The 14,868-nt window shown below is 47.6% G+C and overlaps 1 protein-coding gene across 1 annotated transcript; it reads left to right on the top strand.

Moving 5' to 3' along the window:
• The first annotated feature begins 5,981 nt into the window (after positions 1-5,981).
• LOC123439485 (transcription factor RAX2-like) lies at positions 5,982-7,483 on the top strand. The gene is made up of 3 exons (XM_045116195.1): positions 5,982-6,398; positions 6,487-6,616; positions 6,720-7,483. The coding sequence occupies exons 1-3, from the start codon at positions 6,263-6,265 to the stop codon at positions 7,261-7,263; spliced, it is 810 nt and encodes a 269-aa protein (XP_044972130.1). The 5' UTR covers positions 5,982-6,262; the 3' UTR covers positions 7,264-7,483.
• Positions 7,484-14,868: the final 7,385 nt, after the last annotated feature.

The following is a 14,868-nucleotide window of genomic DNA, read 5'->3' as shown; positions in this document are numbered from 1 at the left end:
GTTGCTGCATTATTTATGAAATGTTGCACATAGGATGTGAAAACATTGTTTCCTCGATGGTTTCCTTGAGGAAAGGTTGTATCTGATACAACCAGAAGGTTTTGTCGATCCTAAGGATGCTAACAAGTATGCAAGCTCCATCGATCCATTTATGGACTAGTGCAAGCATCTCGGAGTTGGAATCAGCGCTTTGATGAGGTGATCAAGGTGTTTGGGTTTATACAAGGTTTATGAGAAACTTGTATTTCCAAAGAAGTGAGTGGAAGCACTATAGAATTTCTGATAAGTATATGTGGTAGACTTATTGTTGATCGAAAGTAATGTAGAATTTCTAGAAAGCATAAAGGGTTGTTTGAAAGGAGTTTTTCAAAGGAAAACCTGGATAGAGCTACTTGAACATTGAGCACCAAGATCTATAGAGATAGATCAAAATGCTTAATAGAACTTTCAATGAAATGCGTGCCTTGACAAGTTTTTGAAGGAGTTCAAAACAGATCAGCAAAGAAGGAGTTCTTGGTTGTGTTGTAAGGTGTGAATTTGAGTAAGACTCAAAGCCCGACCACGGCAGAAGAAAATGAAAGGACGAAGGTCGTCCCCTATGACTTAGCTGTAGGCTCTAAAGTATGCCATGTTGTGTACCGCACCTGATGTGTGCCTTGCCATGAGTCTGTCAAGGGGTACAAAGAGTGATCTAGGATTGAATCACTGAACATCGGTCAAAGTTATCCTTAGTAACTAGCGGACTGAGGATTTTTTTTCTCGATTATGAAGGTGCTTAAAGAGTTAATCGTAAAGGGTTACGTCGATGCAAGCTTTGACACTAATCTGAATAACTGTGAGTAGTAAACTGGATTCGTACAGTGGACCAGTCATTTGGAATAGTTCCAAATGGTGCATAGTAGCAACATCTATAGGATGACATAGAGATTTGTAAAGCACACACGGATCTGAAAGGTTCAGATCCATTGACTAAAAACCTATCTCACAAGCAAGACATGATCGAACCCCAGAACTGTATGGGTGTTAGATTCATTACAATCACACAGTGATCTGAACTAGATTATTGACTCTAGTGCAAGTGGGTGACTGTTGGAAATATGCCCTAGAGGCAATAATAAATTGGTTATTACTATATTTCCTTGTTCATGATAATCGTTTATTATCCATGCTATAATTGTATTGATTGGAAACTCAAATACATGTGTGGATACATAGACAAAACATTGTCCCTAGTAAGCCTCTAGTTGACTAGCTCGTTGATCAAAGATGGTTAAGGTTTCCTAGCCATAGACAAGTGTTGTCACTTGATAACGGGATCACACCATTAGGAGAATGATGTGATGGACAAGACCCAAATTATAAACGTAGCATATAATTGTGTCAGTTTATTGCTATTGTCTTCTGCCTGTCAATGTATTTGTTCCTATGACCATGAGATCATGCAACTCCCGGACACCGGAGGAATACCTTGTGTGTATCAAACGTCGCAACGTAACTGGGTCACTATAAAGTTGCTCTACGGGTATCTCCGAAGGTGTCTGTTGGGTTGGTGTGAATCGAGACTGGGATTTGTCACTCCGTATGACAGAGAGGTATCTCGGGGCCCACCGGTAATACAACATCACAATAAGCCTTGCAAGCAATGTGACTAAGGAGTTAGCCACGAGATCTTGTATTATGTAACGAGTAAAGAGACTTGCCAATAAAGATATTGAACTAGGTATAGAGATACAGACGATCGAATCTCGGGCAAGTAACATACCGAAGGACAAAGGGAACAACATACGGGATTAACTGAATCCTTGACATATTGGTTCAACCGATAAAGATCTTCATAGAATATGTAGGAGGCAATATGGGCATCCAGGTCCCGCTATTGGTTATTGACCGTAGAGGTGTCTCGGTCATGTTTGCATAGTTCTCGAACCCGCAGGGTCTGCACACTTAAGGTTCGGTGACGTTTCGGTATAGTTGAGTTATAGGTGTTGGTAACCGAAAGTTGTTCAGAGTCCCAGATGAGATCCCGGACGTCACGAGGTGCTCCAGAATGGCCCGGTGGTAAAGATTGATATATAGGAAGTCCTGTTTTGGTCACCAGAAAAGTTTCGGGCTCATCGGTAGTGTACCAGGAGTGCCGGGAGGGTACCGGGGAACATCGGGAGGGGTGTCACGCTCCGAGGAGCCTTGTGGGTTGTGGGAGGATACAAACCAGCCCCTAGTGGATTGACATAAGCTCCCACTAAGGCTCATGAGGTTTGAGAGGCAAAAATCCATAGGTGGAAAAGGTGGAAAGGGTTTCCAAGTGGAAAGGAGGAATCCTACTCCTAGTAGGATTGGAGTAGGACTCTTCCACCTCCAATTTCGGCCAAACCTTGACGGTTTGAGGCTCCCTCCTCCCCTGCCTCCCTCCTATATATAATAGAGGTATTGAGGGTTTTTGAGACACACAAAAACTGCCACGTGTTGCCGTCTCTCTCTAGATCTGTTTCTCCTCTAGTCTAGTTTCAGCGGTGCTTAGGCGAAGCCCTGCTGGAATAGCTCCACCACCATGCCGCCTTGTTGGAGAACTCATCTACCTCTTCGCCCCTCTTGCTGGATCAAGAAGGCAGGGATCGTCATCAAGCTGTATGTGTGCTGAACGCGGAGGTGTCGTCCGTTCGGCACTAGATAGGGATGGATAGTGATGGGATCGCGAGATGGATTGTGATGAGATGCAGGACGGGCTGCGAATTAAATCGCGAAGATGTTCCACTACATCAAACGCGTTATATACGCTTCCGCTTAGTGATCTACAAGGGTATGTAGATTCACTCTCCCCTCTCGTAGATGATCATCACCAAGGATAGGTATTGCGTGTGCGTAGGAATTTTTTTGTTTCCCATGCGACGTTCCCCAACAATCACTACCACTATTCGACGACCCGTTGAGCCAGCTCTCCAACAACCCTAGCCGCACATCAAACGGAGGACCAAACAGAAAATCTGGGGCATTTGCTCCCCACTGACCTTGCCGGCGGCTAAACGCCGGTGGGTTTGACCCCATTTGACCACCATTAGCCTCACCATGTCTATGACAAGTGGGCCCGGGCTTTGGTTAATTTTCGGTTAGAATTAAATTAACACTAATTAACCTTTATACCGAAGGTCCTATTTGCGGCGTTCAGCGGCAAATAGACGTCCCTTCACACTGTACGCGCCACACTAGGTTGGCCCATTCGAGTTGAATTGAAGCAAGCTGTCGGACGAAAAAATGTGCTCCCAAGCTAGGATTCGAACTCCTACCTACTACTTGTATATGTATGGCTAACCAGTACACCTATCAAGCATTGCTTACATAAGGAGGAGAGCAAGCTTCAAAGAACTAAATTTAGCCGCATAAATAGAACATTACTTCAAAAATTGCAAACAATGTTTTAAATTTCAAACACTTTATTGAAGTTACGAATAATTTGTAACAAACGTGAACAATTTTCAAAACTTCTCGCCATCGTTTAAGATTATGTAGAAATTTCAAATGCAACATATTTTGACATTTCAAACAATATTTGAAAATTGATCATTTTTCCAATTTCTAGTACATTTTAAAAACATGAAATTTTTTTAAAGCGTGAACACTTTTCAGATTCCAGAAATGCTTTGAAAATGTGAATTTTTTTTGAATTGGTGAACAAATTTGAAATCAAGGATAAAATTTTTAAATTCAAAAGAAAATAAGTGAGAACAACTGGGAAATCTAGAACAATTTTGAAAGTGCAAACATTTTTAAATAGTTGAATGAACAATTAAAACTGAACTTTTCTCTAAACTTCCGAACATTTTTTGAAGACCCGAACATTTCTTCAATTGTTAGCCAAAATTTGAAAACTGGAACAACTTTTGTAAATCAGAACAAAACTTTGTGAAGGGGAAAATTCTTTAAAAAATGAATTTGTGAGAGGGAATAAAATTTGAATTTGTGAACAAATTTTGAGAACAGTAACATTTTTTAAGTTTGTGAACACATTTTGAAAATGAACATTTTGAAAAACTTTGAACATTTTGTGTGAATCTCAAACAAAATATTCAGAAATCATAATTTGTTTTGAAATTTCAAACATTTTTTGAAGTTAGCAAACATTTTTTAAAATATGAAAGTAGGAACAACTTTCTGAATTCCGAACAATATTTGAAATTTCCAAAATATGTTTTGGAAGTATGAAAGTAAACTTGGAAACAGAAAAAGGAAATGGAAACGGAACAGAAAGAAAAGGAAATAGGAGAAAAGAACTAAAATTGAAAAAAAACCTGGAATGAACTAACTATTTAAATGGGTCGGCCTAGTTGCTTCGCTAGTGCGCGTGCTTGTGCGATGCGGCTACAATTTAACGCAGCGTGTGGCAAATAGTTCCCTGTTAAACATAGTGGCAAATAGGAAATTCTATAGTTAAAACCCCGACCTTCAAAAATAAACATAGCCCAAAGAGTTCCACAAGGCCATACCGACATGGATCACGTACTAGGAAAGCCCATTTTCGTTCGCGAGCCGTTCGTTCTACGAACTTCCATACTTTCACTTGCCCATATTCCCCCTTCGTGCCCTTTCCTGTGCAGCCTTTTATCTAACTTTTGGAACGAACTTTCTGTGCAAAATTGTTGCCTTTTCCGTTCTGGGATGAAGCACAGACATGACGCTTATGTGCACGGATCGTCCCAAGTGGATCACATGAGTGTGTCTTAAAGCATCTCTAGCAAAACCTCATAGAGCATCTCTAGCAAATTCTTTAAAAATCGGTCCTTAAAAACAAGTTAAACTGTTTTTACGATATAAAATTGCTCCGAAAAGAACAAACCCCATAAATGGAACTGTATATCATTATAGTTTTTTCTTTCCTCCCGTTCCAGCAAGTCGTCTCCATCCACGACGTGCCTCGTCCTAGTGCTCCACTATAGCCCATTTTTGGTTCTTTTTTCCTCCCACCCCGACGAGCCATGGTGTGCCCCGCCCCGGCGCTTTGGTTCGTCCCGACATCGCACGCCTCGTCCCGGCCACGCATGCAGTGGAGGAGCCACGCACCGTCCGCCCCGACCGCGCGCTCCCTTGCGATCCCGCACGTCCTCGATTGAGCCCGGCACTGCTCATCGCCGTGCATGGGTACCCGGTAGTGGCCGCGCGAGCTCCCCCCCCCCCCCCCCCCCCGTCCTGATTCGGGCCGTCGGTAGCCTGCTCCGTCCTGTCCGTTGAAGGTCGAGCTGGTCGCAATTCAGACCGGCGGCGGCAAAATCCGGCGTGCGACGACGGAATCCGATGAGTTTCAGATAGATTCCGGCCAACTACACGTCGGCGCGTCGAGATATGACCGCGACGCGTCGAGATATGACCGCTTTTATGAGCTAAACTATATATTGCCTTTTTTTTGGGTTTGATCACTTTAATGTGTCTCCTAGAGTTGCTGTTAATCATGGTCTTCATGGGTGATGCCGACGTGGTGTGCATGTGTGTGTCTCACGGAATGATTCGTCAAAGGCAAGGAGATATCGGTGACAAAATGAGCAAGAACACCACAGGGGCTGCACGGCGGTAATCATGCCAGAAGATTTGGCGACGAGCATCGATTTGGGGGGAGTCATGATGAGCCAAAGCCCGCTCACATCGCTGCGGCTGGGCATCCTTATCTTGTGGAAGAACGCAGGAGGGCTCTTCGTCGCAGTAAACAAAAGCAAAAGCAAGGTGATGTTCGAAGTTTTCACCAAAACACACACCACGAAACAGGCAGTAAAAAGAAGTAATAACATGCGAGGAAGAAAAAGCAAGTATATATACCAGTGGTAAAAAAACAGAACAGCATCTGCCAGGAGAATCGGCAATGTTGGTTCGATCGCGTACAATGTGATGAGACCACATCCACACTGGGCCCCGTGACCCAAAAAGGAGACTGTGAAAGGGAGAACAACCGCTGCAGCAGCAGAGAATCAAAGATCCAAATGGGAAACCACGCCCCGGTCGGTGCACGGCGCCCACCCCCGCCCCGTTCTCTTCTCGACGCTCTTTTTTTCACCCCAGACCCAGAGGATGCGTAGGAAGGATAGGAGCACGGTTTTTTAAAGACCGCACCGTTCTGTTCACCGACGACGTACGGGGTCGAGCCGATACAATTACAAGTAGCGGCAGCCCATCAGCCTCGGCGCAGCAGCACGGCCAGTCGTACGTCCTCGTCCGGTCGCTTCAGTTGAGCCTCTCCGTGTCCTCCCTTCCCCCGTTGTCTCGTCTCTTGTTGTCCGGGGCCATGGGGAGGGCGCCGTGCTGCGACAGGGCGGCGGTGAACCGGGGCCCGTGGTCGCCGGAGGAGGACGACGCGCTGCGCGACTACATGCAGCGCCATGGCAACACCGGCAGCTGGATCACCCTCCCCGCCAAAGCCGGTGAGTTCGCTCGCTCGCTCGCTGCCCCTTCCATGCCCGGCCGTGCCTTTGGTCGTTCTTGATGTGTCTCCGTCGTGTGTGTGTGTAGGGCTCAAGAGGTGCGGCAAGAGCTGCAGGCTGCGGTGGCTCAACTACCTGCGCCCGGACATCCGCCACGGCGGCTTCACCGACGAGGAGGACGCCATCATCTACTCCCTCTACAGCCAGCTCGGCAGCAAGTAAGCATGCACTCTCCTTGTCGATCGGCAGGCCATCGTTTTCGGTTCCTGGCCGGCATGACCGATGGAGACGGCCGCGGACGCGCGCTGGCATTCATGGCAGGTGGTCGCTGATAGCGTCGCAGCTGGAGAGGAGGACGGACAACGACGTCAAGAACCACTGGAACACCAAGCTCAAGAAGCGCCTCGTCGCCGCGGCCGCCGCCTTCCCGGCTGCCCCCTCCTCCCGCCGCCCCCCGTCCTTCACTCCGGCCGCAGCGCACGCGCACGCGCACCCATCGCCGCTGCTCCCGCTCCCCGCGCCGACCGTGAAGGCCGAGACATACACCTACGACGACTTCCTGGCGCCGACGGCCGGCCTCCACGACCCGTTCGCCGCGGATGGCTCGTCGTCGGCCTCCGCCGCGGTCCAGGACCCGTTCGCCACAGAGGGCTCGTCGTCGGCATCCGCCGCGGTCCAGGACGCGTTCGTCGGCGAGGGCTCGACGTCGGCCTCCGCCGCGTCGTCGGGGTCCAACTGGTCGGCGGTCGACAACGCGGGCGGGTTCTTCGTGGACTTCTGCGCGGCCGGGGCCGACCTCGCCGTCGCCGACCAGTTCCTCGGCGGCTTCTACTACCCTCTCGACCCGACCTTGTCACTAGTGTAGAAGATCTCGTGATTTGATCGATCAGACGTGCTTGTCCCAGGCGCTCGATCTCCATCAGTGAATTCAGATACAAGCTCTGGAAAAGGTGATCTTCGTACGTACGGTCGCAAACGGGAAATGTGGTTCTTGAATCCTGATCACCTCGATCTGCATGCTTCCATGTCCACGTTTTTTTCAAGTGTTTACAGTTCTTTGAGCAGAAACTTTGTGCCACTCATCCTGATATTCTCCTAGATGATCACACACACATATGTATAACTTGTTGGCGTCCATGTGAAAGGCCGTGGTGGTGGCACGCAATTGGCATGGGACGGGCGAGGGGTGCCAATGCCAAAGATGATGAGCCATGACCGATCTGAAGATTCGCTTCCGTCCCTGCATGATGCGCGCCGGGTCGGGTCGGTCGCCCGCCCGCCAAGTGGGCGCGATAGGCTACACCAAAAAGTAACGTAGAAAAAAAACTGAGAGACAGGCATGGCCCACGGCAAGAACAAAATTGGCCGGGGTGATGACTGATTAGCGCAGGGCTAATGACGACGCTTGTGCGATGATAGAGGCAGGCACATCTTTTTTTCCTGGTCCGCAGCCTCCGATTGATTGATGACAGGTCTCGCGAGCAAGTAAATGCTTCTTTTTTACAGGGTATATATTATCCTTGCTTGACTGCCAGAAACAAGACAATTTTACGTAGAGGGTGCTTGGATCCAAGAGACTAAAACTAGTCTGACTAAAACTAGTCTCTTTAAGAGGCTAAAGTTCCAAGCACCCCTGACTAAAGAGAGGCTAAAACTAGTCTTGAGGCTAAAATCTTTTAGTCAAGGGTACCCCTACTAAAATGTGCATTAGTCCTCTCTCTCCTCATTTAACTCCTCATGCAAGTTCTGGATTGGAGGGTTTGGAGGATAATAAATGCTCATTAACTTGATTTTAGTCTCTCTAGTACTTGGATCCAAGCATGGGTGAGGCTAGCAAGTTTTAGTCTCACTACTTTTAGTCATGGGACTAAAACGTATCCAAGCACCCTCGTAGTACATCTGCAGTGTTGATGTTGATGATGATGATTGATCAAAGTGATCTGGTAGAGACCGCAATTAATGTGGGTCCGGGGCCGGTGCCGCAACGTTGGGGCCGTTTCGGATTTGTCAGGAGAATCATCTGGCAGCAGTGCGAGATTCCATCATGAGATGGATTTGAAAAAAGGAAGCCTACGTGGACGGAGCCGGAGACGTCCATCATGAGATGGACGGCCAGGGGGGCTCCGAGCCGTACGAGCGCGCTGCCCGACCGCCAAAGCAAAAGAGGCTCTGTGGGGGCGGAGGCGGAAAGAGGAACACAGCCCAAGCCATCACGTAAGTCGACCATCAGTACAGTAGTACTACAGTACTGTACATGCTTTGCTACATGATGCCCGTCTTCCCTGAACAATAATCCTCAGTACAGTACACAAGCAGGAGGAGCACATCAAGAACCCTACGCAATCGCAGGAAAACACACGGCTTAATTATTCGGCCCCTCGCACCGCGCATGCAGCCAAAGGAGCACCCCCATTTTTCCATGAGTTTCCGCGATATTCCCTTCCCACAGGTCACATCCTCACATTTTTCAAATGAGAACGCCCCAATCACATAGTACATGATTGCACCGGAACAAGAGACCAAACAACGAAACCCAACGCATGACCTGCGATTAAGCAGCATATAATCGTGGTTATTGGTGCATATTTATGCAGCCCAATCATCCCATGCGAAAACCCCCAAGAGCCCTGCTCGCCCTTTACACGGCCGGACAGGTCACGCCGGCTGAACCGAGCCGCCTTTTTTTGGCCCCGTGACAGTGCGCCCGGATGGGGAAAAGACGCGCCGCTTTGAGCTTAAGCAAGAGCGACCGCACTGCTAGTTCGATCTCCATCGTCCGTCTGGTGAGCCGTGCGCGGACAGCCAACTCCCTCGGCCTGGCGCTCTTGTCCCGGCGCTGGGCTTTCTGAATATTCCCGCGGCCCGCGCCACAAAGGAAAGCGACCCGATGGCGTTCCAGGTCTTAGCTACAGTGTGTAATAAGTAGAGCTCCATCGTAATCGTTAAATTCAGATACTCCCTCCGATCCATTGTACAGTATATATAGGCTGCGTCAACTAATTCGGATCGTAATTACTTGCTGATTGTGTACTACTAGATGAAGCTGGCATGCCCCATCTTGGTTCGTTCACTAGGTTTAATTGAAGTCTTTGTACGTACGTTCAGCAGTAATAATTCTATTAAAGACTCATCATCAAGTAACTGCGAGGAATTTCGGATTGCCCGTTGCTATCGCAAGCATATATAGATGGCTCATGGATGTAGGTCAGCCGGAGCTTGGACGTCTGACTTGGCCTCCGGAGTGATAAGACGGGAGGGAACACCGATTACTTAATGGAAGCGTGATCTACTTGATGAGTTTAGAATGGGATTATGCGCGGGATAACGGGATTAGTAGCCTCGTTTTCCCCGGGCCTGCATGCGTATAGCTTATACTACAGGGCCAGCAAGCACTATACGATGTGCGTACATGCGTGTATGGCGTATATGTTTACGCACAAGTTGCTCTCTGAAAATCGTTTGTTTTCTCTCTCTCTGTGTGTCACAGTTAAGTCTGTACTGTTTTTCTGGAACCTTGCGCATAAAAATATTTTTGGGAAGCAACATCAAGTCCGCTTATAATGTTTTCTGTCAAGAAAAGGATGACCTGAGCTAATAATTGTGTTATATACGGTATATATAAAGTAGAAGCGCACTTTTGTCAAAGAGTTTGAACTAGCTGATGGTGAGTTGTAGGTTTTCAACGGCAATGATAGTGAGAAGAAGATGCACATGTAAGTCTTAGCCTTTTCACTTTGCAGGTATGTTCAATGCTCTATTTCGAAGAGAAACACTTTCGCGCACTTTTTCACCGTAAGGAGACGTCCGAACCACATTGTTATAAAACTAGACCCGCTTCCTACTACACGTAGAAACCTCGGGCATCGCGGTACAACTTCTATCAAACTTTGGGGAGATGTTGTATGAGGAAGGAAAATCTAAGATGCATATTACAACAATTGTCATAGGCATGCATAATATACATTAAACTAATTGAATCGATAAATATAGGTGCGATGGTAGCAATAGCCTACCAATAGTTTTTTCTTAAACGGAGATATAAGATTTACCTCATTAATTAAATAAGAAAAGAATAGAGTTTAGAGTTTTATAAAGTACACACACGGCATGATAATTACTCACGCAAAACGATATGCCCTAGTTTCTTAATGCCCATGGTAACCCGAAGCTTGGCTTCCTCTAAGATGATGCCAAGAAGAATAGGCAGTGACACATATTTGTGGTAGAACGCCCGAGCATTTCTCTTATTCGAAATGGTCTAAGAGATAATCCTGGTGAGGGAAGCTATAGCATGCCAATTCGGATTATGGTTACTGTTGTATTCGTGTCGAATATTATGTATGCAAGGGGTTACGTGCACTTGGAGTTGTAATTGGTGTGGATAGGTACAAGTCGTGTAGAAGTCGGACATGTTGTATCCTAGGCCTCTTATATATCGAGGGGCACCACACGTTGTAACCCATGACGACCGGGTAGCAATTGGTACGCGGGGGAGACGACAACTTGTGCCTGCGCCCGGGCGGCCGGTGAATCGGTATCTTGAAGAGGAGCGACCGTAGTCATGTCCGGGGATGTAGCCATATCGATGAACCTCGTTAACAAATATCGTGCCTCGGTGTGTCGTCTATGATCTTGCATTAGCGTTTTATTCTAACAAGTGGTATCATGAGCAAGGTTGCGAGAAGGCTATGCGGAAGATCATCTGGAGGTACGAGGATCATGCTCGATGGGTGTCAGGGAACGTCCAATTGGCGCAAGGTGGAGCATGGTGGCGATCGCGGATGCGGTTGGTGGTGTCGGACACTTCGGGCAGGAGGCCTAGACCGTTTGATGGGCTGCGGTCGGTAAGAATCGGCTAGACGTGGCGATCGGACCGGCGTAGTATGACAGCCCGATGCCGACGTTCTAGAAGATTCCCCTTCTATTCTGTTTTCGTCGTGTGTCTATTTTCTTTTGTCGCATCATCATCGCATCGTGCGTATCATCAGCATTGCATCGGCATCCCGTTGCCGCCAGTTTTCAAAAGTTGCATCCGTTGTTAGTTGTCGGTTCACGTCGTTGTCCGTTCTGAGCCCGACCGCACACGCACGCGCCCGCGGCATCGTCAAAACCCTGTTTTAAAAGTGTGCGTAAAACTTTCTCTAATCAGGGTGAAACCTGGCATGCGGTCGTAATTAGATATAGCTAGGCCGCCTGTCGAATTTCGTCGCGATCCGAGACCGTCTGGTACCCGAACGGTCGACCGTAGCGGCACCGTATTCGGTATACCGTCGGACAGTTATCGGTGTTTCAAATCGCGTTGCCGCGCCGCCCGTTTTCCCTCTCGTCTCCGGTAAAACACTCTTCACAGCCACGTACCCGTTCCCGCGTGCGGAATCGTTCCAATCCGACCCCACGGTTGGATCCGGAACGAGATTCCGGTAAACCTAGCCCCCCATTTGTCTATAAATAGAACCCCGTACGTTTTAGACAGCAAACCATAGCCCCTGCCTTGGGATCCGCGCCCCACCTACCCCCAGCAGCCGCCACCTCCAGCCTCTCTCCTCTCTCCTCCCGCGCAGGGCCCTCCCAGGCCCATCTGGAGCCCGCCCGGGCCCGAGCCGCCACCGCCGCTAGCCCGAGCTCCTCCCGCGCGCCCTCAGGCGCTCCTCCCGCGCGCGCCTCCCTCCGGCGCCCCAGCGCCGCCCTGCCGACCCCGCCCTCCGTCGGTCGCCGTGAGCAGCCGGTGCGCCGAGCTGTAGCTGCTACTACCGAGACCATGAACCATCGCCGGTGGATCCCTCCCTCCTCCGGCCATGGATCCGGTGGATCCCTCCCTCCGCAGGCCGGATCCGATCCGGGAAGGGGCCGCCACGCCGGCGCCTCGCCCCCGCCTCGCCTGCTACCCGCCTTGACTGCCGCCGCCGCCACATGTTCCTGCGAGGAGAACGACGAGCGCCTCCTGCACCTGGGCATCGCCCCGCGTGGGCCGTTGACCGCAGCTCCCGTCAGCTGGCACAACCAGCGCCAGGCCGGCCCACCAGCTCCACCAACCACCGGCCCGACAGCTCCCTCCTCCCGATCAGGCCCGTGTGGCTTGTGGTGAGCACCCCCCCGAGCATGTTATATCTCGCCCGTGCGCCGTTTAGCTATCCAACGCCCACAGTTAGGCCCAGTAGTTTATTTTCTTTTTAGGGAGTTTCGGAATTAATTAATTCCCGAATTAGACGTATATTAAAATGCCCGTATCTTTTAATTCGTAAATCGGATCGGAGCGTGTTGTATATGGTTTTGATGTAGAATTTCGCGTAGAATCCGATTTCACAACTTGCATATTTGTTTGACGTCGTCTAGCATGTCGAATGCCTAGAAACACGTGCTGTTCCAATAGGATATGTTCCGTATTTATTTTTCGCCCGAGTTCGGAGTGCTCGAATGCCTTAGATAAAATTTTCATGTTTTAGGAACCACCTTTCCATGTATTTTAGAGTAGACATTGATATTTTTGCATGTAGGGATTGCCGCTAGTTTATTTTTCCGTGTATAGGTTATTATCTCACATTTACGTGTGGTGAAATTAATGTTGTGCAACCCCACATGTTTTATATATTTTCGGGGTAGGATTTTTCTGTGCCATTAGTTTTAGCTTTTGAGCAAGTTAGTTCGCCCGATATTTTTGCCATGTTGCCCTCTTGTCTATTTCGTAGGATTTAATCCGTGCTTCATTTGAAGAAGTTGTCAACTAGGGACTTGTTCTTTGATGTTTAGTCTAGCCACTGGTATTTTTAGTTGCAATAGAAATGCATGTTTAGGTGTGGTTTGCTTGCTCTCAAGTTGCTAGAAATAGTGCTAATTTGGAGGTGCTGAAATATTTCTAAGTCTGGAATCTGTTATATTTTGTTGCTGTTTTGTCTTGCTTCTATCTTTTGTTATGTAGCTCTTTTGAGGTTGGTCCAATGGAGTTAGTTGTAGACCTTGTGATTCTCTAGCATGTTGTGAATTTTCATGCCATTTGGAGTCCTGTAGCTTATGGTTTTACTGCTGTCAATATGCCTTCAGATCGAAAACTGCACTTTCATGAAGTGTAATTTTCACCAAGTCTGAAACTGTGTGTGAGAAGCCATTTTGTGACTTCTTTCCCTAGTGATCCTTGATGCCATGCTAGTTGTTGTTAGTTGTTTGTTGTAATGCTTCTTGCCCTCTATCGTGTCATGCCTTGGTTGACTAGATTGGAGTTGTGTAGCTCGTAGTTGTGGGGTGTAGAAAATGCTATGTGGCTGATTTTGCAGCTTGTAGTGATTTCTTGTTTTGCTCGTAGTTGTTGATCCGTAGCTCCGATTTGATCGTGTCCTTTATGAAACTTGCTTAGAATCTCGTGTAGTTTCATTTTCTCTTGCTGGTTGTATGTTTTGAAGTGCTCGTGACCGTCGTTGCACACATATTGCATTCATGCCATCATATCTTGCGGTGTCCGTATCTTTTGATCCGTAGCTCTGTTGGAGATGATCTCTATGTGTAAATTGCTTAAAATGACGTGTAGGAATCACGTGAACCTATTTGTTTTTCTGTTTAACAACTAATTAAATGTGTTAGCTCAGATCTGGACAGAATTGTAAATTAACATGTGAGGTTGTCTCGGAGATGCTATATGTCATTTTCGACCTCATTTAAAATGCCTAGATAGGTAGTTTAATTACGCTTCACCTCTTGCCATGTTTAACCATATTTAATATTGTCGTGTATCTAATCGGGATAGAACTAAATAATTAACGTGGAGTTTCGTCAATATGCAACTCGTTGCATATTGAACTTCACTTAATGTGTAGTGTTTGATTGTCTGAATTGTCATGCCGTGACTTGCATGTGTTTAGCTGCTCATGCATCATATGTGTTGTGCATCGTGTGTTGAATATTGTGTGTTGATTTGTGTTTCTAGTTTGCTTTGTTTCGATAGAGTTCCGCAAACGTGCCGGATTGTGAGGACCCATTCGAATACGTCGGTTCGTCTGCTTCACGGAGTCATTCTTCTTCCAAGCGGGATCTCAAGCAAGATGACCATTTCCCCAGATACCATTACTATCATTGCCATGCCAGTTTTAACGCTTCTCTCGATTATGTCTCGTTGCCTACCACATGTTAAATATTAGCCTCTCAACAATGCCATGAAACCTTCAACCTGTTCAACCTAGCAAACCACTGATTGGCTATGTTACTGCTTGCTTAACCCTGTGTTAGCGTTGCTAGTTGCAGGTGCTTTACTTCCATGTGAAAGCATGGGTTCCTTGTCATATCACCATATTAAATGCTATTTAATTTAATGCACCTATATACTTGGTAAAAGGTGGAAGGCTCGGCCTTTCTAGCCTGGTGTTTTGTTCCACCTTTCCCCCCTTAGTTTCGGCTACCGGTATTATGTTCCATAATTGAGCGCTCCTAACCCGATCGGGGTTGTTATGGGGACCCCCTTGATAATTCGTTTTAGATTAAAGCT

This window comes from Hordeum vulgare, chromosome 3H (genome assembly GCF_904849725.1).
Source record: "Hordeum vulgare subsp. vulgare chromosome 3H, MorexV3_pseudomolecules_assembly, whole genome shotgun sequence".
Lineage (NCBI taxonomy): Eukaryota > Viridiplantae > Streptophyta > Magnoliopsida > Poales > Poaceae > Hordeum > Hordeum vulgare.
This window is presented reverse-complemented; position numbering and strand designations above follow the sequence as displayed.

What these genes read in the sequence shown, in the direction of transcription:
- LOC123439485 (XM_045116195.1), top strand. Translation starts at nt 6,263, where the DNA reads ATGGGGAGGGCGCCGTGCTGCGACAGGGCGGCGGTGAACCGGGGCCCG. An exon ending in CACCCTCCCCGCCAAAGCCG is followed by an intron (nt 6,399 to 6,486) that starts GTGAGTTCGCTC and finishes GTGTGTGTGTAG; the next exon opens with GGCTCAAGAGGTGCGGCAAG. An exon ending in TACAGCCAGCTCGGCAGCAA is followed by an intron (nt 6,617 to 6,719) that starts GTAAGCATGCAC and finishes CATTCATGGCAG; the next exon opens with GTGGTCGCTGATAGCGTCGC.